Source organism: Orbicella faveolata, unplaced genomic scaffold (assembly GCF_042242905.1).
Source record: "Orbicella faveolata isolate gen_17 unplaced genomic scaffold, um_ofav_v1 contig_13, whole genome shotgun sequence".
NCBI lineage: Eukaryota > Metazoa > Cnidaria > Anthozoa > Scleractinia > Merulinidae > Orbicella > Orbicella faveolata.
This window is the reverse complement of record NW_028301540.1, coordinates 17,884,148-17,909,314: the sequence shown is the minus strand read 5'-3', so window position 1 is coordinate 17,909,314 and position 25,167 is coordinate 17,884,148. Positions and strand designations below refer to the sequence as shown.

The following is a 25,167-nucleotide window of genomic DNA, read 5'->3' as shown; positions in this document are numbered from 1 at the left end:
AAAATGATGACGTCACAAATTATTCCACTAAAACAGTAAACTACTGAATCAAGAATATCTCTAGAAATATTAGAGCGGTGCTCTTCAAACTTGGGAGGCGCGGTGGCCTCATGGTTAGTGCGCTCGTCTCCGGATCGAGCGGTCCGGGTTGGAGCCCTGGCCGGGGACATTGTGTCGTGTTCTTCGGCAAGACACTGCTCTCACAGTGCCTCTCTCCACCCAGGTGTATAAATGGGTACCGGCGAACTTAATGCTGGGGGTAACCCTGCGATGGACTAGCATCCCATCCAGGGGGGAGTAGAAATACTCCTAGTCGCTTCATGCTACAGAAACCGGGATAAGCTCCGGCCTGATGGGCCACTTGGCTCGCATGCAGACTTTACCTTTTACCCTCTTCAAACTTGGCACCAGAAATGTACATCACAAAAGAAAAAAAATGATACCCGTTGTGCCATTGCCATGACAACACTCTTGGCTCAAGTCTCTTTCTGTCATATTTTGTAAGGACAGAAGCACAGGCCACAACTTGAGGAAAAATGACACACAGGATCTTGTCCCAAATCTAAGTAGGACTAATGGTTTTAAATAAAGTTTTTTTAACCGTATTGTTAATGAATGGAATAGTTTACCTAATCACATTAGAGAAGCAAATTGTATTGGAACTTTTAAAAGGAATGTTTTAAGTTATCTTATGGATAATTAGAATATTTGTATATTTGTATTTGTATTTGTATTTGTATTTGTATTTGTATTTGTATTTGTATTTGTATTTGTATTTGTATTTGTATTTGTATTTGTATTTGTATTTGTATTTGTATTTGTATTTGTATTTGTATTTGTATTTGTATTTGTATTTGTATTTGTATTTGTATATTTGTATATATGTTTTAAATTTTAATATTTGGGGACATCCCTAGTATGGTGCCATTGCGCTTTTGGTTGTCTCCTTCTCCACCGCTTTTTGTTTGTTTGTTTTGTTTTTAGTTAGTTATCTTAATTATTCATAATGTATTCGTATTGTATGGGGTAATCGTAATAAAACCAAATATCTCCATTTACAACCCTTTAAAGGGGGAGAGACGGTCCTTCTGGGAACATACATGGTGCCCATTTTCTTAACTGTCCTCATTAGATTGTTGGGAGTGGATGATCCCTGGTTAAGACAAAAACTGTGAATCGCAGTGTTAATTAACACGGGACCAGCGGTAAAACTGTTGCCATGGCATTACCACAATAGGTATCATTTTGTTTCTTTTGTAATGTACATTTCTGGTGCCAAGTTTGAAGAACGCCGCTCTAATATTTCTAGAGATATTCCTTATTCAGTATTTAAATATCTTTAAAACAAAAAAAGATATTCCAAAAAGGAAAACGCCATTCTTCTTTATTTTATTTTTCATTTCATAGGTACTTTAAATATCTGTAGGTTTTTTGTTCACTGAATTTTTCACCATGATGAAGGTGACAGATGCCACCGAAAATAACAAAAAACCTACAGATCCGATATATTTAAGTCAAATGATCATACTTAGTCTACAAGTGGAGTTGCTGCTGAACATTTCTTACCGCATAAGTGTACAAGCACAAGATTTCGTGGGTTGGCCTTCCTTAGATTCTGGGCCCGCCTTGCTTCATCTTATTAGTTGTAGGTGGTCTCATATTTAAACATATTCAAGGAGTCACGTCACAATTATGTTAATTAATTAACTAAGCATCTTCTCAATAAAAAAGTTTTCTTTTCACCTTTGTGCGAATTGTGAACGAAATATGAATTTTAATCAAACAGTCGTACTTCAATGTTCGACATTGTCGACAAAATGAAGAAAGTTTAGCTGGAAAAATTAAATAACAAAACCTGGTAAGTGATGGAATCTAAAATCACTGTTTCCAGCGCTTTTAAGAACTAGATCGAAATTTTTATTTCATTATCTTGATTGACAGCCGTAAGACTGAATGAACCAAGGTTACGGTAAATACAGCTGAAAGCACACCACCAAAAAACAAGTTTCCCTCGATCATTTAAATAAAGAGTCGATAAATACATTAAATGCATTCTGACTTGCATTTTTATTTGACAATTGGCGTGTGGCAAAACAACTCAGGAACATTGCAAATGGCATAAAATATGCAGTAATCCCTACAATTCAAATAAACCAGTCGAGTTACTGAGTATAAACAGCAGTTTCTTCATTGGACGCAAGTGTTTCTGTCAAGCTTCTGTACGCCTTCATGGTTCAGACAAAAGAAGGAAAGAATCTAAAATATAGAAGGTCCTTCCTTCCGGCTTAATTTTCAAGAAGTTTTTTGGAATCAAAATTCGTGATGGAATGCTTTTATTCTTAATTATGAGTTTAAATTCTAATCTATCAACTGTAAACAATAACCTGAACAATACTGAAGGAGATCAGTGAGTCTTGTATACATAGTGCTGCTGTTGAAATATTTACATATCTGAATGCTGAACAGAGACTAGTACAGATCGGACTAGTACAGATCCTCTAAAGTAATAAAGAATAATAGCGTTTTCAGTTTTTCACATCCAACGAGAGGGTGGAAAGATTCCCCGCTGTCAAATCACATTGCAATGCTGTGCCAAGATGGCGGCTGTACATTTTACCACAATACTATGCAAACCTTGCGTAAACCATAAAATACAAGGAAAGCCATATATATATATATATATATATTTTTTTTTTTTGCAATATTTGTCCTTGAGCTACTCAGAGTGAATACGGGGTTTGGAGATGTTAGAACTTTCCTGTACGGTTTTATGTTTTAAGTTTTCGTGTCACTAAGAATTACAGGTAAATGCATCGCCATCTTTTCTCCTGCGAAGGATTGAAGCCACGCGGTTTAGCGGGGCTGACGCGCTCTGCACTCGTGTTTCACGCGGCTTCCCGCTCTACCCGGCTCAGTGAACCTCATGTTCTTCAGCCTACATCAGCTCGCCCATTTCCGTGTCCCTAATCTAGAGACATATACAAAAGCTGAGTAACCAGACGGTTGAAGCCATCTATCATTGACACAAAAAGCGACTCCAGCTGCATATCACTGCCAGCTGCATATCACTGCCGTATATTTCGCGGTGACGTGTTTTCTATACTATGTTCCCATGTTCTAAGTTTAGCAGTATTCATAAAGGATCTTGAACAATCTTGAAGACAAAATATTCAGATACCTCCGGATCAGTTCTTCAAGCTTTTGTTTTGTGCGCGCGTGTAACCCACACGTGCTGTGTGCTGGTGGAGACCAATTTATCAAGTGCTGCCTCGGTGTCGGCTTGGTGACTCGGTCAGTGATGCTCTAAACATATCAACACTTGTTAGTACTGGCACACAATCTCTTCTTCCGACGGACGCCAGGTCGAAAAAGAAGCACAGAAAATGGAGTGTATAGCTATGCTATGTTATGTCGTAATTTATTACATAGTAGAAATCTTATAGATTGTCTCGAATCCCGGGTGAACGTCTTTGAAGATTTTGGGGAAGATCGTGGAATGCCTAAGCCATTAATGCAAATTCGTTGAAAGATAATACTAGAACATTTCAGCCTTTCTGTTTTCCAAGAACCAGCAACATAGATTTTGTCAAAATCTAGCTCAGCCCCAGAAGTTCACAGTGATGGGCTTTCTAAAAGCTACACGAACACAATCTGATCTTGATAACTCTAGGTCTTGATGGTATACATCATTTAATGAACCCCATGGAGCTCGGCTGTTTTATACGTCTTGTTAGAGCTGTAGTTCAGTATTACACGAGCCTACACAACTAATTTTACCCGTTTTGTTTTCATCTTCACGAATATCATTTCGCAAAATAAAAACCTAATCGCATTTATGTAATTTAATTGCACATTCTTTTAACTTTTAACTCGCTATTCGTTTCCGAATTGTATCATCAAATGTAATGTGCGCCGTCCGCAAATGAAAAAACAAATTAATTTGTCTCTATATTGATATCTTTTCAAATGTTTTGCGAATTATGATTTCCCGTCCGGAAAGTGGCAGAAGCAATGTAGAAACCTTGCAACCGTTTGTTTCCTTCTCAGGATAAGCATGGAAGAAGAACCGGAAATTTGCGGCATGCGCTTAGGCACGAAAGTGTTGTGGTTAAAACACAATGAGCCTGGGAGTCCACATCTCACAAGAATTCAGCTGATGTGAGCTCCTACACTTTCTTTCTGTCACTGAAAACTAAACAGCTAATCGAATTTCAATGCGTTGTGGGTTTTTTAGTTGTCGTAATAAGCGATGACAGAATATTCCGACGAGAGCACGGGAGTTCAAAGGGAGTGGAGATGTCTGCTTCCTGACCGCAACTATTTACAGTAACTTAACGAGCCAATTAAGTTACAGTACACCTTACGCATAATTAGCCAGTTATCAAGGCGCGAGACTAGAGTCTCCAAAGTTACTTAGACTGGTGCCAAACAGCCGAGAACTTGACTGTTTTTAACAGAGAGGGTGAGCTTGCTCGCGAGGCAGTCACTGTTGGCGATATGTCTTCACGAGTGAAATATGGTTCGGCGTTTTCGCCTGTCATCCCTTCCAAATCCATCCTAAATCATCCTTTCTCTATTAAAAACCTGCTAAATCTTGACGACCAAGGAGGTGCAGACAAGGAAGATAATAAAACAACTACTGACTTTCCTACTCCATGCCAACATTTGCCAAGAAAAACACGCCCTATGAAAGAGGACAAGGGTTTGGCAGCAGATAAACTGAACCTAAATTGTCTTTGGCCAGCATGGGTTTACGCTACGAGATATTCAAGGCACGGAATTCCTGCAGGTAGGTTTCAAAATTACAAATTATGCTGTATTTCCTCATTACAAGGAATGATGAAGTCTTGTAGCATGTTATCTTGGCCACGTGTGAATCTCTTGGTTGGTAAAGTGCTAAATTAGACTTCACATGGAAAACCATAAATCACATTTTATGATTCTGGTTCTTACTGATGTATTTTAGCAATCGCACCTACTTAAAATCTAGTACTATTTTCACAATTTGATTTTGTTTATTTCCAGAGCTGAGCAATTAAACATAGTAGCTTTTAACAACATATCATCCCGAGATTTATAAATATTGATACAAACCAACATCTTTCTCACTTGAGAAACATTTAGGCATTTTACAATTAAAAGAAAGGCGTAGCAGACTACTGTAGTATAATACTTGGGACAGTTTCTCGTCTCTCAGTCAAATAACTGGTACGTTTTCGCAATCAGTTCTTTACGGCGGAGCTGCTGGAAGCGTATACTTCCCTGGTCATCATTCAGGATATTTACAAACCAGTTCTTCTGAATTGTTTTTCCTCATTGGGGAAAAGCTAGAGACAAAGGGTTACCGGAGTTGCCGACAACCTTTCTTTACGATTCGATAATCTTTGGTTAGTTGCTTCTGTAAACATTCTCTGGAAGATCCCCAAAATAAAGATTCATAGTGTAAATTATGTCACTTGACCAGATAAAAATGTCACAAATGTTAAGAACTGTTGTCAAAGAGATTGCGACAAACGACCGCAGAGGTGCTAACAAAATTAGCCAATTACCAAATCATGATTAGCAACGGCAAATTATCAATCTCACTCGGAAATATTTTTGAAAAATTTTAACTGATTTCCTGATGCATAAAATTTTTTAGCTCAAATGGACAGGAGATAAAAAATGTCAACAGAAGTAGTAAATCACAGATACTGCAAGTAACACTCGCGCGTCACGCAAAAACGCGCACGCGAGCAATTCATTGAAATTAGATTTCGTGTGTCCTCAATGGAAACATGCTTCCGCCAAAGTCCATTTGTTTATTCTTATTTGTTGTTTAATGCTGGTCATCTGAGGAATCCTCTCCGGAGTAGATAGTTGTATTCATCGTTACAGGATTAAAGTAAGTGTTGGCGAGCACCGTTAGCCGTCCGCCATGTCCGCTGAGTGGTCCTCAGTCACACATTAGCTTTAAAAGCAAGCCTCTACCTATTTATATTGTAGCATGTGCGACAGTCAAGCTTTGAAACGGAAGAATCATTAAGAAGTCAGACGTCTATGAACGAATAAGTAATAAAACTAATTCAGTAAAATTATTTCTTGACTTTCTTGCTGCTTTGAGTACAAATATCCCTAGGGAGTTTATAAATGTTTTCTAGCATATCTTGCAAGTTTGTGTTATCGGTTACTATTACTGAACACGTAACTGAACTGAGAGTACAGTAAGACACGAAATGTGTTTGTACGGTAATTCAACCATACATAGTCTACATAGGTCATAAACAGTAAGACAACATATAACTTTATTTCCGGTTAACAAATTCTCGCTTCGATCTACTCAATCTGATTTGATCTTTCAGTTTATTGCTTCCATCACTATTAAAACTGTCCAGTATATCGAGACAAAACTGTTAAAGCAGTTCGATGGCTCTCTGACCTTGTTGTGTCATAATCTTTCCCCATTCGTTTTTATTTTGCAGCAAACTACACGAACCCAAGGCGGCCTCGAAAACCCATTAAGAGACAAAAACAACGGCCACTTTTCACGCCAGAACAGCTCCACAAACTTGAGGAAGAATTCGTTAACGAAAAGTATATCTCCAAGTCTCGACGGTGCAAATTAGCTTTGGAAATAAGCCTCACGGAGGCTCAAGTACGCACTTGGTTTCAAAATAGACGTACAAGATGGCGGAAAGAAGTACACGAGGAAGACGAGGATCCCAGTTGGACCACACACTCTGGAATGTCAAAGTATGATACCAGTGTTTTAGGTGGCAACTCTATGATAATACGTGGATATTGTTCATGATGAAATCTTGAGCTAACCCGCGCGGCATTTTACCCAGTTATACAATACGCTACCCATCATTGACAACAGTGCGCTCTTCGCTTCTCTAGCAAGACTGACAAGACCACCATACAGTGAATGATAGAAATGAAGCCATGTCGGGTATCTGGAACAGTGTATTAAAGAAAGTAATGATGATCCAGCAAATAAGACTGATTAATGAGTAAAAATCATTGTTTAACGTTGCTAAGTAGAACAGAATAACTGAAAGTAAATGATCATTTTCCAGCTCATCATGTTCAGTTGAGGGTGCTTCGAACACTCAAGTTGCTCTAGATTCTGCGACTTGTTTAAAATCTCCTTTCGCCAAATGATGAAAAACGTCTCTCGTTTTATTTTATGAGGTTTTACAATCACTTTGTTCAAAACCTTTTCCTCTACTGAAACCAGTTACTGTCTGTGTGTATGTGCGGATTTGTTGAATCAGCAGCATATAGATGACTACATAACAAGCATGAAATGTAGCAGTTTCTGAATTTGATCATGAACATTATCATATAATCCATTCGGGGTATTTCGCTGAACGTTTCCTGCTTACTTGATAAACCAAGGATATGACAGCATCTTACAGTAGAGCCGTCAATTTCCAGGAGGTGAGCTGTAATGTCTACAATCATTTTAGCTTGGCACTGAATCATCAGTTTGTTGGCAAAAGAATTGTACACTGATGGCTGTCTGGCCTGCTTTACGAGACATATTCAGGGCACAGTTACACTGTTATAATGATTCTTGAATCAGCACAACATAGTGCTCCAATAGTGCTCCAACCACATGTTGCATGTAGTTCCAGACTATGTCAAAAGCCTCAGTAAATCATTCAGCTAATTCATGTTTGTATAAATAAAATTGATTCAATGTGCTTGTGTTTTGGTTGAATCTGAAGTAACTGTTTGTATAAATAAAATTGATTCACTGTGCTTGTGTTTTGGTTGAATCTGAAATTCCTTACAAGCTAGACTTCGGATAGAATGATTATTTCGGGAAGGCCGTGATCATCAAAAGCTAATTAGTTTAATTAACTGGGCAGCATATTTAATATATTGTGCAGCATAAAGGAGATATTTCAATTTTTAGGTACCTTTGGATTACTTCTATGACACAAATCAGGTATTAAAAAACAAGAAAATCAAAATGTTGCTTAAGGTTTCTGCTTTGGAAGAACACAGTTTGAAACATGGCATGTGTGACTGTACCCTCGACTGCCGACTGTCTTCATTTTAGGATTTTTGCTCTCAAGACTTCACTCTCTGTTACTGCGTAATATACTGTTGAACATTTATAGAGATGACGTATGTCGTGGGCCCTTTTTACTCCTGTAACAGAACATATAATATTCATTTAGTTTTCTGAAGTTCTGTTTGATACTCTGCTCATCGTACGCACGTCTTGTCCGAGGGCACGGGCGATTGTCAGAAAATCAGTTTTCTCCCGGGCCGAGTCAGTGCTCAATTTCACTGGCTAACCTGCTAGTTACCCACTGGAAAGGAGTTATATGCTGCAGAAAGAAACTGACCACAGTTGCTGCTCGTGTACTAGTCGCCACTGTACCGCCGGCAAATATAGCGCAGAGTAAAGTAAGGGAGATTAGTCCGGCAAAACTACAATGATACATCGCTGGTAAAGACTGCGGAAGGACTTCAGGTGAGAATATAATCTGATAACGAGTTTGTGTTTGAGAGAACAAACATTGATCATCTTAGACTATGTTAGTTGGCGTTTTAATTAGGTTGCAGTCGTTGCGTTGATTGCTTTTAATAGCAATGTACTTTGAATCTGATTGCACTGAAATTATGTACGTTCTGACCCGGGGTTCTGAGTTATTCGTTTGGGTTCTAGAGATATACAAATATAATTTTGATCAATCTGGTTGTTTTGTCACGAGTGAAATTACGGCTGATCCGCCCTCTCGATCGTTCACCGAATACATTAGGGGTACCGAATGGTCCCATTCAATTTCATTTCATTCCATTTAAAAGTCCTCGCAAAATTTGGTCTTTGCTCGAATTGCTCGCAAAAACTAGATGACTGCTAACTTGCTCGTGTTCGCAAAATTTTGCGACTGCTCGCATGCTCGGATTCTCGTAAAATATGCTCGATTTCTCCAAATTTCGTGAATCCTGCTTCAAAGTATGGTAGCTTTTAGCTTCTTCTCATGGTGTGTTCACAAAGTTGTGTTACTGGTTGGGTTAGAAAACTTAAGATCTCCTTGAGCGTCCACCCTCTGACTCGCGTGAAGCTACGTGACGTAATTTGGCATCGAACAGCATCCAGCAAGGCATAATGTGGCCACATTATGTGTGGTTGAACTGCGATAAGATCTCAACATTTTGCCTAGTTTTGCGCCTATTGCCCTGTTTTTGAGGTGTCTGCCAGATTACTTGGCGTAAAACAACGTTTCCATTTTTAAAACAAATAGATTCCGGTTAGCGCAAAATTCACGAAGTTGTCGCTGCTCGCCATATGCATTTTCTAAAGTGCTCGCTGCTCGCAAGACAAATTTGACCACTGGTGCTCGCAAGAATAAACCCACTGCTCGCCTGCTCGCAAATGCTCGCAAAGACCATTCGATACCCCTTACTTTGTAAATAAAAGCACAAAACATGACCCCCTGCTACTTTGGCGGGCGTTTAGCATAGTTATTACATCAAATTCTTCGGAAGTGCTTTTCAGACCGATTTGGGACTTTGTGAGTTCTATGATATCCGGCGAAAGTATAATGTTCCGTAATCCAGTTGATCACACCTAGGAATGTAAATGCCGCATGTGACGTCATCAAGCAATAGTGCTCAGGTGAATAATCTTCAAGTGCGCGAGTCAGATGTTAGGCAGGCGGCAGTCCTTGACTCAAACTATTGTACTGCTGTCAGTATTTGGCATGGCCGCTACTTTTCCCAGAACTAATCAAACTTCAAAAGTGTCAAGTCTTTTTGTTTAAAGAAAATTTCAAATGTAGAACGATCGATCTATTTTTGGATTGCTTTTGGACAGAACTAGTACTTCCTGGTAAAGCGATATTCGCAAATTACGTACAAAAAAGCGTTCGTCTAAAGAGAAAATCAATCAAAAGTCAATTGATTTATAACTGCTCCTTCCGGTGTACATCGCCAAAAGGGTAATGCATAATACTGAAAAATAGGAAGCAGAAAAATGCAAACGGTACAGGATGTATGACTGAAAGAGATTTTCAACACCGCACTACTGAGTCACAACTCATGAGTAAAGATAAACAGTAAAACGTCAATGTTGTAGATGTTGTGTATGTTCCTCGGCGCGGTCGGACGTTGTTTTATTGTTATCAATCAAGATGCACATTGAGCTGACCGATTCGAGTTGGATCTGTAACCTCAGGGGTATTTGATCAACTAAAGCATAGTTACTACTAACTATGACTAAAGCGAAACAGAGTTCGTGAGAGTACAGTATGTTAGTAAACATGCAGGAATTTCGATAACTCTTTTGGGATCAATAACAAGCGAATATAAAGGTATCCCCATCATTCTTTAGTCATTCAAATTCCCGAGAGAGTACTGCCCCTACCAAAAAACTTTGGGCGCGAACCTTTAAACCCTTCCCGTCTGTTTCAAACCAAACTTTATGATTTTCCCTTCCCTATTTTAGACCTGAGCCAAAAATCGATACCCCATCTCAGACCTCTAGAATTAGTACACCGCTCTCAGCTAACCAGAAACTCGGGTTTCCATTTGTGTGGACATTCTGTTGAGAAGGGCTACTCTTGGGCTACAAGTTCCTTGTAAACAAAAACATACCGTATTTCAGACCGAGATTGTCTCAATCTATACCCCTTTTTAGACCAGCACAGCTCGAAAACCAAACCCTTTGAGGCCTAAAATACCTATAGATTATTGGGGAGTATGCCCCCCTCCCCCCGCCCCCCTTCAAGCGCGGGTTCAAACTCAACACACCTGCAGGTACACAGGTACAGAGATAGGACACTCCGACTGAAGCTTCAGTCCACTACTGAGCCGCGGACTCCATCTTGGCGCATGCGTTTTTATCACAAGATGGCGGACGATAGATGATTTTCTTGTCAAGCTCTTTTCTAGAATTTTGTGTGCCATAACTTACAACCGATTCGTGAGTCAAAAAGCATAAAAAAGTCAGACAAATGACATAATAATGTCACTAGATCATAGTCCACAATGCTCGGCGTGCAAAATATCAAATTCTTTGATGTGGAGGAGGGGAACTAACGGAGAAGTTCTTTGTAACAGTTGCCACTTGAAGCGTGTTAACTCGAGTATTCGGACTCAAAGGCAAAGCTCGAAGGAAAGTAAGAAGCTTATTGCAAGAATAAAGGCAGGGACAAGAAAGGGTTGGAATGGAAAGTCGGGTGAAAGATCCAGAGGTCGTCGAACGCTGCAAAAGATAAAGAGAAAGGTACATTTAATATTTATTGATGTTGATTTTTAGAGTGACAAAGACTTAGCAGTATGCAGTGCGATTTCCATATAATTATTTACCTAGCCAGTGACAAAATGGCACGGTAAAACATCAAGTTTTGTGTGGGTCGTTCTGCGAGTACTGGATGCAAATGAATCGCATTGTCTTACCTTTGTATCTTGTTCTTTGTATTTTCGCTGTGTCTCTATGTCCGGCAGCCGGACAGGATTTTCAAAATACTCCGTGTCCGGCAGTCAAAATTATTTTTTTTTAAATTTCAGTTAATAATGTCAAATCCTTGGTTATATGGCTGAATACTAATTTTGGTGAGCCCGGCACCCGGTATATCGAGATTTATAATGTAGACTATTATAAAATGACTGGCAGTAAAAACGTTTGAATAGCACTCCAGTTAGCCTAAAAAGCACTCCGGTTAGCCTGAATAGCACTCCGGTTAGGCTAAATAGCTCTGCGGTTAGCCTTTTTATGGTTAGCTTTCAATAATGCTAAGGGTAACTCGATAAATACTTAAAATATTCCCAAAAGTGCCGGCCGGTTGCAGTGGTGTAGTGGTCATCAGTATGGCTTACCAGGCTGTCGACCCGGGTTCAATTCCTCTTAGCAGGCTTTCTGATAGGGTGCAATGAAAAAATGCAAATTATGCGAAATTTGCAGGGCAGATTATGTGATTAGAAAGGCCAATTATGCCATAAATAATGTAAATTATGCAATTTTTTTTCTGAGCAATTGTAAGCTTGTTTTATAAGGTTTCAGGATAAGAAAAACACTTTTTTGCTGCCCTAAATACATTTTGAACACAAAGGAACAGTAATTATGCATCTTGATCGACATTAGTTGGGATAAATAAAAAAAATGAGGTCTTCTGCACTATCGGTGCACCATGTTAAAAGTTCAAAGGACGCAGCCAACATGCCAAATGAATGATCAATAATTATTATTGATATTCTTGCATGCTATGATTAACTTCGTACGCTTTGTTTTTATGTGCAGTATTATATTTCTGAATACAACAAACCAACTTTTTTAAATTTATTTTGCAAGGATTATCAATAAAACCACCACTGAATTTTCAGTTTTCAAACACTTCATCCTACTTCACAATAATATTATTCAATCCATAATTAAGCAGGCAGATCATAAACTTATATAAAACCCCACAGTACCTGTAGGTTAATTTATAACATATGCCAGTCTGTCAAACTCACATCTGATCTCATAATAGTATTGTATAACAAAACTATCTTGAACACAACAAGACAGTCTTTCTCCCTGTAGCCAGTAGTTGATAATCAAAGGGGACTCTTTGAGTCATGACTGAAATTTTTTGGTCAAATCCAGGGGAAATTGGAGTAAACCAACTCGAGTTAGCGGGGTTCTACTGTCAGTACAAGTTGACTGTGGGAAATTTTGTCACGGACAAAATTTTCTTTAACACATTTCAAAAATCTCACTGGTTAAAGTTTGCAAGGTGACGAAAACATACCACAACCAAATGTCTACACAGATGAATGTAGCCAGTAAAACAAGCCATTTGGTTAAAAATGTCGAACCATTTCCAGCTAAACAACAAACCATATTTCCAATTGAATGTATAAACTCCATCAAGTGCGAATGTGTATATGTTGCAGTTAAAAATGTTCAGTAGGTAATTTTTTTTTAACTAGGTAAATTTATTATTTAACTAGGTTTTTTTTTTTTAACCAGGTAATTTTTCTCTTGCTCTGTTTCAGTCAACTAACTAAAAAGGGTTTTAATTTATGGGGTGTGGTTAAAAATAGGGGCCTGGTATTTTTAGGGGGCTCTAAAAAGAAAAGAAAAATAAAAAAAGGAGGAGAAAAATCTCATTTCCTACTCTTCTCTTCATCTCTCCCTGCTCCCACCTACTTCTTCTTCTCTTTCACTATCTCCCTATTCTATGCCTACCTCTTCTTATTTTCCTATCTAATTATTAATTTCAAAGGAAGAAGGAAATTACAAGTACCTACTGTGTGTTGAACCCAAGACCTTCAGATTACATGTCCATCTCGATCTCCACTAGACTACACAGCTCAAGTTGAAAAAATTTCTTTTTTTTCTCCTAATTATTGCTTTTTTGGGTCCCAGACTCACCTCGGTCCAAACTTAATTTATGCAAAATGTGCACATGCGCACTTGGATGAAAACGGGACTTCGTTCGTGAAAGCAATGGAAACTGCCACGTTTTGTGTCAGCAAAGACACGTTTTATGAGAAGTTAGATGCGCAAAAAAGCTCTAAAAAGAAGGAAAGCAAATTAACTGTGTTTATCGACGATCAATTTTACGACAAGGCAAAAAACTGGCTAAAGAATGACAGCAAAAATGAAGCAGAATTTGGACTAACCAAGACCGATGCAGCGGCCATTAAACGAAAGCAGTGGACGATTCAAAATAACAACATCTTGTCCAAAGACCGAAAAATTGTAGTACTGAGAAGCCAACTTCACAGCATCTTATGCCAGGCTCACTCTTCAACAGCACACTGAGGAAGAGATAAAACTGAAGAATTTGTAGAAAGGACTTATGCCGAAATATCTCAACATGTAATAACACTTTTTGTTAGCCTGTACCATCTACACCAACAGCAGAAAAGTGTAACAGACCATTTGAAACGGCCCATAACAAAACCACTCCAGGCCAGTAATTTTCTGTGGCATGTTGAGTTGGATTTGATCGACTTCCGAAATTTGACTTGTTCGTGTGGAAAAAATCACAACTGGCTTCTACATGTAACTGATCATTTTAGCAAGTATTCGTGACTTTTTGCTCTGTCACATAAAACAGCCGACGAAGTATTAGAAGCAGTAACACAACTGTTTTGGCAGATTGGATTTCCTAAAACCCTTCATACAGATAATGGGAAAGAATTTAAAAATAAACACATGATTGACTTTTGCAATGAACACCAAATAAAGCTTGTGCACGGAGCTCCAAGAACCCCACAAACACAAGGACTCGTTGAAAGGAATAACAGAACTCTTAAGGAAAACTTGGCAAACATCTTAAAAGAAAAACAAGTGAGCTTAAACACTTGGTGCAATCATGTGGGAGAAGCTTTTTTTTTTTTTTTTTTTTTTTTTTTAAACACAGAAAAAGTACTCTATTGCTTAGATATATATAGCTGATACATAGTGGGAAGTACCTACTTCTTTTTTTTTTGTTTTTTTTTTTGTTTTTTTTTGTTTTACAACACTAACTCTATTTACATTATATTGCTCTAATTATTTACACTATTTAAATTACAATAACTAAACGACTTACATTACTAACAAATACAGTTACACGACTTACACAATTAAGAAATACAGTGATGACAAGGGGCAAAGAAAAAAAAAAAAAAACTGAGTAGAAAAATAGCTAGTTATCATTACAGCTTGAGGTTGTAGTACAGAAACATAAAAAAACAGACCAAAGGCATGTGGTACATTAAAAGTAAAATGAGTTATGCATCTGACAGGAGATTAGAAATAGCTTAATGGGTAGGAGATAGATAACCCTACAGAAAATATAATCTAAAATATTAATTAAATCCTCATGTATCCTGTAAGAGGTTTCCATTTCTTCGTGTCTCCACTTTTTGTTTCTATCTCATACTGTAATTTTAGTGTGCATATGAAAAGCGTAAAATTTGGATGATCATTTTTTGTTTTAGCGAGCCATATGTGATATCGTGCTAAGAGAAAGCAGTAATTTATAAGAAGCGCAAATTGAGAGATATCTGGCCTCAGACCCAAAGCAGTAATATTTGTCAAAGCATAATCTCTAGGAAGTAAATTTAAGTTTTTCAGCCATTCAGTAAGTTTATTCCAAAAGTGAGATGTTTGACGGCATGACCAAAAAAGATGAATTATTGACTCAGAGGAGGTGTGACAAAAACTGCACTTTTCATCGCCCTGTAGACCTATTCTAAATAAAAACTTATTGGTTGGTACACGTCTATGTAAGAATTTAAACTGAAACTCTATCAGCTTAGTGCTCTTTGTGCATTTTTTAGCTAAAAGATAGGCAGCATTCCAATTTATGTTGTCATTTATTGGTAGGCCACAATCCTCTAGCCACTTCTTTTGACTTGACACTGGGGTTAAACTCTTGTTACTAATCAGTTTTTTTATATATTATTGTAGTTGCTTTTTTGACCTGCAAAATTCTTGTTGTAAGTGGCTCATATTCGTGGTCGGTGTTCTGTAAATCTTGAAAATTAGAATCAGTCCGAAGAGACTTTACAGCCGATATTAATCCGTAGAAGCTGAGAGGGCGAGGGTCTATTTCATACTTACAGCGGAAATCATTTAACGAGAGAAAGTTGTTGTCCGGTCCTAAAAGATGTTTCACCCGAGTTATTCCCTTGGTGAACAAATTTTTTAAAAAAACTGTTTTGTTGGCTATCTTTATTAGGGAGTTATGCCAAAGTTGTTGATCCAGAAAGTGATCTTTCGATGTTATTTCAGGTTCAAAGTTAACTTCCGCCCAGATTCCTAATAGTTCTTTTAAAAAGGCATCCGAGGTTGTTATTGTCGATAAGGTGTCTCTAACGTTGAGGTTGTAGGAAAAAAAGTTTTGACAGCCATATTTTTTTAGGGTTATGTCAAAAAAGATTTTCCATTTTCCCTTATTGTTGTTATCTAAATATTTTTTAATCCATGTGGTTTTGAGAGATTTATTGAAGGAACTAATATCAATCATTTTTAGGCCACCACCACCAAAATCATTGATCATTACCTTCCGTTTTATCTTGTCGCCTTTACCATTCCATAGAAAAGTGTAGAGTAAATCATTTATTTCTTTTAAAACCCTGTAGTTTGAGCGAAGAGGCGAGAGTAGATAAACCAATTGGGAGACCACTAGTGATTTGATAACAGTGATTTTCCCTAACAATGTGAGTCGGCGGTATTTCCAGCATCTCAGGATTTCTTTCACTTTTTCAAGTTTCTCATTGTAGTTTAAAGAGGCAGATAGTTCGGGATCTGTTGAAATCCATAGACCTAGGGATTTTACTTTGTCTTTTGGCCATTTAAGCTCTTTTCCTGATAACAGAATTTTATCACTTCCAATACTTGCGCCAATCCATAGAGCTTCCGTTTTCTTATCATTGAGTCTGAGGCCAGAGACTTTGCTGAAATCGTCAAGCATTGCAAGGGATGAAAGGAGAGATTCACGTGACCCGTCTAATATAAGTGTTGTGTCATCGGCATACTGACTTAACTTAATTTCCACATTATTTACAGAGATTCCCTTTATATTAGTATTTTTCCTAATTGCCGTGGCCAGCACCTCTGCCGATAGGATAAATAAATAAGGTGAGAGCGGGCAGCCTTGCCTAACACCTCTTTGAATTTCAAAAAAATTACTTGCCCATCCATTATTCAGAATACAGCTTTCAGTATGACTATACAGGGTTTTCACCCAGTTAATTAGCGAAGCACCAAAACCGTAGGATCTTAATGTTCCATGTATGAAGGACCATTCGAGAGAATCAAATGCCTTTTCAAAGTCAATAAAAAGTAACAGGCCCGGGATATTCTTTTCTGTGGCATATTGGATAATAGAGTCAATGAGTCTGATATTTTCGCCTATAAATCTGCCCTTCAAAAATCCTGTTTGATCGTGATTGATAAGGTTTGGAAGTACTAATTTAATTCGGTTTGCAATAGATTTTGCTGCAATTTTGTAATCAGTGTTCAAAAGGGTAATAGGCCTCCAATTTTTGATGAAGTATAGTTCCGCATCTTTTTTTGGAATTAGTTTTATAACCCCTCGTCTTTGTGTTACTGAGAGGCAGCCAGAGTCAAAAGCATAGTTGAGGGCCGAGATTAAAAAAGAAGAAATGTCTTTCCAAAAAACTTTGTAGAATTCAGCGGGAAGTCCATCCGTGCCTGGCGTTTTGTCAGACTCCATCTTCTTCAGGGCTTCGAAACATTCCTTTTGAGTTAAGGGGCCTTCACATAAAGTTTGTTCTTCATTGGTCAAAGAAGTGGAGTTCACTTCAGAGAGGAATGTTGACTGGATGCTGTCGGGGCTTTTTGACGTATTCTAGCTGTTTCTTTAAGGTAAAAATTCTTTCAGCAACAATATGATATGAGGGGTTACTATTGCTTGCATTGTCTAAATGTTTTTCTAACAAGGCGATTTCGCGTTCCAACATTTCTTCGCGTTTCCTTGTTGTCGCGTTTTTGTATGCAGCATAAGATATTGATTTTTCTCGCACCTTTAATTTAATCATCTCCCAAAGCAGAGCTGGGTTCACTGAGGTGTCGTCTTTGTATTGTTTCACAGTGCTTTCAATTGTTGTTTTAATTTCTTGGACATATCTCATTTCGGATAAAAGGGACGTGTTCAACTTCCAAAAACCTTTGCCTCTGGGGTTCGAGTGTAAAGCTAGATTCAGAGTAATCATCGAATGATCCGTTTTGAAACCAGGAAAAATATCTGCATGGGTCACATCACATAAAGATGATTCACTTACTAGAAAAAAATCGAGTCGGCAATGTATGACTGGTTGGTTTTGGCGCCAAGTATATCTCCTGGCTTCTGGGTTGAAAAGTCTCCAAATATCAGTCAAACCAAGATTTTCAGAGAAATCTCAAATCACTTTTAAGGCATTTTTGTGTGTTCTGGCAAGGCCACCCCTCTTGTCTTTTTCGACGTCAAGAACTAAGTTAAAGTCCCCACCAATTATGATTTCACCACATTTAAAGTTTGATAAATGATCGAAAAAAACCTGAAAGAAATTTGGATCGTCTTCACTCGGAGCGTAGATGTTAGCCACAGTCAGACGCTTGCTATCAGCAACGATATCACATATTAAAAAGCGTCCATTCGGATCCGAGAAAACCTTGTGGATCTGGCAATTGAAATTATTATTGAAAAGAATACCAACCCCTGCTTTGTTGCTGCTGCAGCAGCTGAAGAGCGCTTTGTACCCCCATTCACAAGACCATATATCGGTAGTTTCTCGAGAACAATGGACCTCTTGCAGCATATATATAGATTGCTTTTTCGCTCTCAGCCAGTTAAACACCTCTTTTCTTTTGGCATTGTTTCCCAATCCCCTGACATTGAGGGAAATTATTTTCAGATCTGTTGTATTGTGAGTAATGAAGGAGGCTGAGTTGACTGTTTTGCATTTTCACAATAAAAGATATCTAAATGACCACATGCCTTTAAACTATTGTTAATTAGATAGATTTTTATGCCCTGGAGACAGTAAAACACACACAAAATGAATAAAATTACTAAAGGACTTATGGTGGAGAAATTAGGCAACTTGATTGCTTGCTACAGCAAAAAAGAGAAAAAGCCTGCAACTCTATTAGCCCGTTTAAGTTGCCAACCGCCTCTAATTGGTGAAAAGCATATTGGCAATAACGAAACTGCGAGAAGTTTGAACAATTTACCGGTCAATCTGAACAAAGTTTATTTAGTGTTAATTAAATAGTAAATTTTTGCCCGATCGGCCACAATTTACCTCTGATATACAATTTATCCGGTTGAGATTGGCTGAAGGAGGCAGCAACTCCATTTTTCCTGGCATCCTTAAAAGCTCCCATCTGTACTTTGCGATGGGTAATGATTTCCTGGGGAAGGTCTCGGAACATTTGAAAGTTAGTGCCTTTAAGCCGGTGACCCAGTAAAAAGATCTGTTGACAGTCTTTATATCTAAGGAAACGGGCCAGAATAGGACGCGGATTTCCATCCTTGCTTTTTCCGATGCGATGTACTCGCTGAATTTCTACATTCCTTGCATCCCTATAACCAAGATCACGTTCCAGAAAAGTTCGGAGAACTTCTTCGGTGTCTTCACTAGTGCGGCCGCCTATTTCTGTCGATTCTTCTATGTTCGTGAATTTGATATTCTCCTGGTGAGAGTAGGCTTCTAAGTAAAGATTTTTAGTGTGGATCTCGTCTAACAAATCCCCATTTTTCTGGCATTTTGTCGTGAGCTCTGTTAATTGAGTTTCATAGAGTCGATGCACCTTCTCCATAGCTTCTGTCTTATTCTTGAGTTGTTGTCCAGTAACGTTGATCCCTTCTTTTAGATCGTCAATATCTTTCTTCGCTGTTGTTTGGAAATCTTCTAGCCTTTGGGTTCGTTTCTCTAAGTTCTCGAGATTGGCTTCAATTTTCTTCACGGCGGATTCTATTGAATCAAGCTTTTCCAGCTTTGCTAAGATTGCTTGTAGAGTTGCACCAACATCTTGTGTCATACTGAGAGCTGTCATTATTTCGTCTTCGTGATGCGTTGGCGAGGAGTATGGCTTCGTTTTTTTGATTTCCGGCGAAAGAGATGATTTGTTGGAAGAGTCTGAGGATATGGTTTTTCTTTTGCTCAAAAACTGACCGAAAAAAACGGCCATTTACCAAAGACAGAGCAGAAAGATCGGCGGGCGGCAGCAACGCACGTCTTTACGTCGCCATTACTCGACCCAGTCTCCCTGTGGGAGAAGCTGCCTACAAAAGAAATATAACCAAACACCGCGCTGTATCAAGAACCCCATATGAGCTAGTCTTTGGCATTCTTCCCCATGAAGGACGAATAGGAACAACAAAATCAGGAGAAGAATGTGCAGCTATGGAAGGAGATGGAGAACAAGAAGAGGAACCCGAAACTGAATGTCCTTCTATGGAAGCAGATGAAGAACAGGAAGATGAACATGAAATTGAATGTGTTGAGAATGCAGTTGAAAGAGAAGAGGAAGAGCCTACCAGAGTCTTAGAGAAAGGCTCAAGATAATTTTTCCAAAGTCCAAAAACAAATGAAGAGCCAAACAAATGAAAAACAAAACAAATATAATGAAAAAATGAAAGCTGCAAGACCAAGTGTAAAAAAATTTGAAATCAACGATTATGTCTGTGTAAAAATTGACAAGGTTGATAAATGTAATCCACTTCACCCAAATGTTTTGTTTGGGAAAATAACAGAAATTGAGAACACATATGTTCGACTAGCAACCAAATTTGGGTTAATAACAACTCTCATTTCCCCCAGCAGGTTAACCAAATGCTAGAAACCCAATATCACTTTTGATTATACTAAACAACTTACTTTCACAGCAGCATGTAAGATGGCAATGGAACAATAGTATTAGAGAATGAAAACTGATTTTCTCAAACTATAAAGTTTATTTTCCTTTATTTGTTTTGTTTGAATAGTAACAGCAAACCACAATTATATTAGTTATCTAACTGTTTAGTGTCTCCCCATTAAAGGTTGGAATGACGGAACAACAATAATATTAAATATTGCCTAAACTACCTAAAAAAAGCAAACCGCAAGCAAACTAGTGATATTCTGTCTTTGCGCCAAATAGTGTCACCCCTAACCGACACGGGCTAACGGGTAAAATCTGGCTAACCGGCACTCCAGCTTTGTCAATATCGGTTGATCTACTATGTGAAAATGAAGAACATCATAACAGATTAAAAATATCCAGGTAAAAAAATTTGTTTTAAAATTACCTAGTTAAAAAAATATTACCTAGGTAAAAATCAAATTTACCTGAAGAAAAAAATTACCTACAACATATATATCAGCCATTCAGATTGGCTAATCTGAACAAAGGGGGTGTTTGTGTTTCACCAATTAGGCGACTCTTTAAGAATAAGACTCGTTCTAGGCCCCTGACATGCAAAAAATGCCTTGCAGCTTCGAATGTTTACAAAATCGAAGGTGACAAACGCTTTTTAGGCTTTTTCCAAGGTAAATCATCTTAAAAATGGCGTATTTATGTAGGAATTCCTAAGAAACTATTGTCTTGTTGATTTATGTTTTATTTTATAAATGCTGTGTGTTCTTTTGTGAATTATGCAATTTTTCGTGAATTGTGCGATTGGATGCGATTTGAGGTTGATTGTGTGAAATCGCACCATCGCGTGATATCAGAAGGCCTGCAGGTCACATGGTAACTAATCGCATGGCTGCGTGACCAAACAAATAAAGAAATGGTAACAAATGCACAACAACACAGCCGCGTGACTGGTTACCATGTGACTTGGCAATAGTTGAGAATGTTTCATACACACAATGTGTAACCTGCAAATGATGTTAACCATAATTGCAACAAATGATATAAGTCAGCTTTAACAATGTTTTTGTCCTCAAGAGTGATAAATTTATCCATTTATGAAAAGTGGAATGCACATGGTCAGCAGTTACTGTGGTGAAATGCTGAGTGTATTATTGTTGTCAGTAATTTCCAGTAGAGGTAGTAAAAGTGATATGTTACAAATTTTTGGTCAGCTGTTTGTGAGTGAAGAGATGCATGTGTTTGTTTAGCTGGCATTTTGAAGCTGAGTGTGTGTGTGTGTGTTGATACTGTCAGTGCCTGTGATAGAATAACAAGACTTTGTGGTCTGACCAGAATGAGAACCAGCTAAATTTCATTCCTTTATGAACTGCACTTCTTTCTTGCCTGATAAAAGTCAGAATGTTGCATTGCTAAAATGGTCTTTTAACCCATTGACTTCTAGAGCTTTTTGCTAAAAATGCATTTTTTGGACATTCTGTAGATTTTCAGCCTGGATACAGGTCAAATTAGCTCCAATCTCCTCAAAAAGGCATTTGCAACATGACAGCATGCCTTTCTTTCCACTAGCATCACGCTTTACAACACTTTTGTTCAGGCGTGCACAGAAATCAAAATTTCGAGTTTTTGGAGGAGAAAGTGACCTACGTTTTTAGGCTTTTCCTTTTTCTCCTTTTCTTATCTTTTTGCTGTAGTGATTGACCTTCTACTGGGCTTGCTTCCAGTTCAAAAATGTCTGAGAAAACATCATCTGCTTTGTTAACATGGCCTTTTGGCTACTAAAACAATTATTTAGATAAATTCTTGTTAAACCCATGCTTAATGACTTAAAGGCTAGCTATGCCCCTGTCTCCTCTAGCTGTTTAGTCTCTTTTTAAATACACATTACTGGAAGACAGCTCTTTTGATTACACTGTGCTATGTTAACTGAATATTATTTTGATTGTAGCCATATAAGTCACCAGAGGGGTTTGCAACTGTAATAGCAGCAGACAGGATTTACTTCAAGGTAAGGCAACCTGTAAATACAACATTGTCATTTATAGTTTCTTACTTACCACCAGAATCCACTCTTTCCTTTTATTATTTAAAGGAGAAGATCACTCCAAAAAAATGTATATTTTTTGCCAGCACTAATAAAAACCTTGCACTGAGTTTAGCCACTCAATGAAGTTTCAGCCTCTTAAGTTCAGGTTTTCCTTATGAAATTCGTCTCCAAAGAAGGCCAAAATTCAAACATCATTGCTGCCATTTTGAACAGTCCTCAGCAGCCAGGCCACGTTTTCGTGATGTCATTCTGTCTGACAGATTTTGTCCAAATGGCTTCCGAAGAGCCGTTTAATTACCACTCTAAGTTATGGCTTTGCTTGAGCCAAATTATTTTGAGCCAAACATGCTCCAAACTCCAAAATGATAGCATTGAAGATAGTAAAGTAGATAATTGCTTGGGAAAAAAAAAGATTTTACTGAACTTCTGAAGGATGCCCAGTCAGTTGCAGGGTTTTCTCCTTCCCACCAATTTCAAGTCAGACGGAATGATGTCACATAAACATGGCCTAGCTGCCATGACAGTTTCAAAATGGCGGCCTCCAAAGTTGCTTCTCTCAAGACAAATTTCTTCAGGATAGCGGGCACTTCAGAGGCTGAAACTTCGGGGAGTGGAGAAGCTGAATGTTTACTTGCTATAGGCTAACTAAGGACAAAAAAACTAAGCTTTTTGGAGTGACAATTAAGAATAAATAAGTGTACATGTACATTTACAGGGTGTCTTCGATGTGAATAAATAACAGATTGGGCTGATACATGTAGCTTTGTACATACACGTACATTTACATTTAAGAGCGTGTCTGTGTAAGAGCAACAACAAATTTTGGTGGAAAATGGATTACCTTCATTTTTTCTTTCTACACAAGACAATTAACATTCATGTGTGCAATGAATGTACATGTAAATGCCTTTATTTCACCAGATTTCCTTTCTTTAGTTTTTGAGGAGTTTTTTTACAGGCACCAAGAAAACCACACAAAATCATTATTGAGACTCTAAATTTTGGATGTTATGCTATGCTTGCATAGACACATCATATTCTAAATCCTAACATTCTTGAGATAGTTTGGTTTCACTACCAAAAGGTTCAAAGGTGTATCTAAAACATTTTCTATGCACAGAGAAGCCAGGAGATTTCCTTTGTAACTTTTTGTTATTCCTTGCAGGGTATTCTTTATCAAGCTGGTGACGTGGTGTCCATCGAAGACATAGAGGGTGATTTATACTATGCACAGTTGAGGGGGTTCCTACAGGATCAATATGCACAGAAAACTGCTGTCATTACATGGCTCATTCCCATGGTTCCCAAACCATCACACTTTGATCCGGCTCTATTTTTACCAGGTAAGTATTGAAAAAAAAAAAAAAAAAAACTTTTTACTTTTGGGGTCTAGGCTATATGTTTAGAGTGGATGGGTGAGTTAGTGAGTGAGGGATTTATGTATCCCACACCAGTCAGACTGTAGCTACTATGAACAACCAATCAAATCACAATTTGGCTGTTTTGTGGGTGCCTATATCGTTTGACATCTCTTAGAGATGTTGCACTAAAAATGGAACTGCTGGTTGAAAATAATCGCAAATTTGCATTTCTTCTCAGGGGTTCTTACATTATATTTGCATGCTGGACTAATGCTGACCTCTGGCAGGCAAATATAGTGCACGCTATCAAGTCTTGGATAAATATTATTGTAGTGAGACACAAGGCTGCTGCCTAATGGGCGCATGGTCACCTGAGGTGCCTAAGTTACGAGTGCAGGTGACTAAAGTTTTGTTCAAGGAGCCCGAGTGGGCGCCTAAACATGGAGTTTTCATTCCCATCCAATCCGTCCGATGACTTCAATCTTCTCATGAAATCGGTCAAAAAATCATTCACACAATAAATTAAACAGAAAACAACAGCTACTCTGGTCCTGTTTTGCTTTTAACACAAGAAATATGGACCAAAACACGACAATAACACCTCTCTCCCCTCACAAAACAGCTGAAAACAGCCATATTTGAAAATCGCCAGTATTGAATAAATGCACGTCATGTATGCCATTGTATTGTGTCTCTGTTGATGCCCTGCTGATTCCAGTTGCAAAATAACTACTTTGGTAACCAATATTTTTGGAATTGGAGTGATGATGTTGCTGACATTATATTTACAATTGAATAAAGATGAAATGTCTCTAAATTCTTGGCCTTTTTTTCTCTGATACTTTGGAAAACTTCACTTACCTGTACTGAATGAATTTCTGTAGTTTCTGAAAGGATATTTACAACTTAAAAGTCGAAATATTCAAGAAGCTAGCCAGCAAAAAGAAAACATCATTGCAATTCTTTTTGCATACTAGGGCTTCTTATTTTAAATTATCAATGAATTGTCATGACTCTGCCCAATATACGTGAATATATTTTCTCCAAAGAAGCAGCCAATGTAATGCGGTAATGCTGCCTAAAAAAGAAACCGTTTGTCTGTACCTGTGTCCCTGAAGCCCGGGGAAGGAAAGCACATTTCAGTGAGGCCAAATTCAAATGCCCCAAATACCTCTTTCATTTTTATTTGCTTTCATTTGCAGCTTGCATTTCATGACTTGTACAATGTATTTTGTTTTGTTATAGAATTGCTGAACTCAAAAACAAAAGCAGCAATATAAATTTTTGTAAAAAAAGGCTGCAGCACTTGCATGGATACACCAATTATTGAATTTGTTTGACCACAAATAGTATTCTTTCTCAGTCATGACCTGATCACTTTGCTGAACACTTTATTTCAAAAATTTGATTGATATTAGACCATATTAGTGTCTCATGGAAAATCTCTGCCTCCCGACCCCTCCCCTAAA

The 25,167-nt window shown here is 38.0% G+C and overlaps 3 protein-coding genes across 3 annotated transcripts in view; 2 read left to right on the top strand and 1 right to left on the bottom strand.

The window, feature by feature from the left end:
• The first annotated feature begins 813 nt into the window (after positions 1–813).
• LOC110052625 (homeobox protein engrailed-2-like) lies at positions 814–7,746 on the top strand. The gene is made up of 2 exons (XM_020758804.2): positions 814–4,789; positions 6,462–7,746. The coding sequence occupies exons 1-2, from the start codon at positions 4,498–4,500 to the stop codon at positions 6,788–6,790; spliced, it is 621 nt and encodes a 206-aa protein (XP_020614463.1). The 5' UTR covers positions 814–4,497; the 3' UTR covers positions 6,791–7,746.
• Positions 7,747–10,811: 3,065 nt separating this feature from the next.
• The window catches only part of LOC110052530 (GATA zinc finger domain-containing protein 1-like), a 15,299-nt gene continuing 943 nt past the window's right edge, over positions 10,812–25,167 (top strand). The window contains exons 1-3 of the mRNA XM_020758695.2: positions 10,812–11,227; positions 22,239–22,298; positions 23,503–23,680. Of these exons, the coding sequence (XP_020614354.1) occupies positions 10,967–11,227; positions 22,239–22,298; positions 23,503–23,680 (499 nt within the window). The 5' untranslated portion in view covers positions 10,812–10,966. The remainder of the gene's footprint in view (positions 11,228–22,238; positions 22,299–23,502; positions 23,681–25,167) is intronic.
• LOC149115421 (uncharacterized) lies at positions 18,018–19,777 on the bottom strand. The gene has a single exon (XM_089284916.1). It carries the CDS (start codon positions 19,619–19,621, stop codon positions 18,695–18,697), a length of 927 nt encoding a protein of 308 aa, XP_089141042.1. The 5' UTR covers positions 19,622–19,777; the 3' UTR covers positions 18,018–18,694.

What these genes read in the sequence shown, in the direction of transcription:
- LOC110052625 (XM_020758804.2), top strand. Translation starts at nt 4,498, where the DNA reads ATGTCTTCACGAGTGAAATATGGTTCGGCGTTTTCGCCTGTCATCCCT. An exon ending in AAGGCACGGAATTCCTGCAG is followed by an intron (nt 4,790 to 6,461) that starts GTAGGTTTCAAA and finishes TTTATTTTGCAG; the next exon opens with CAAACTACACGAACCCAAGG.
- LOC149115421 (XM_089284916.1), bottom strand. Translation starts at nt 19,621, where the DNA reads ATGGCCGTTTTTTTCGGTCAGTTTTTGAGCAAAAGAAAAACCATATCC.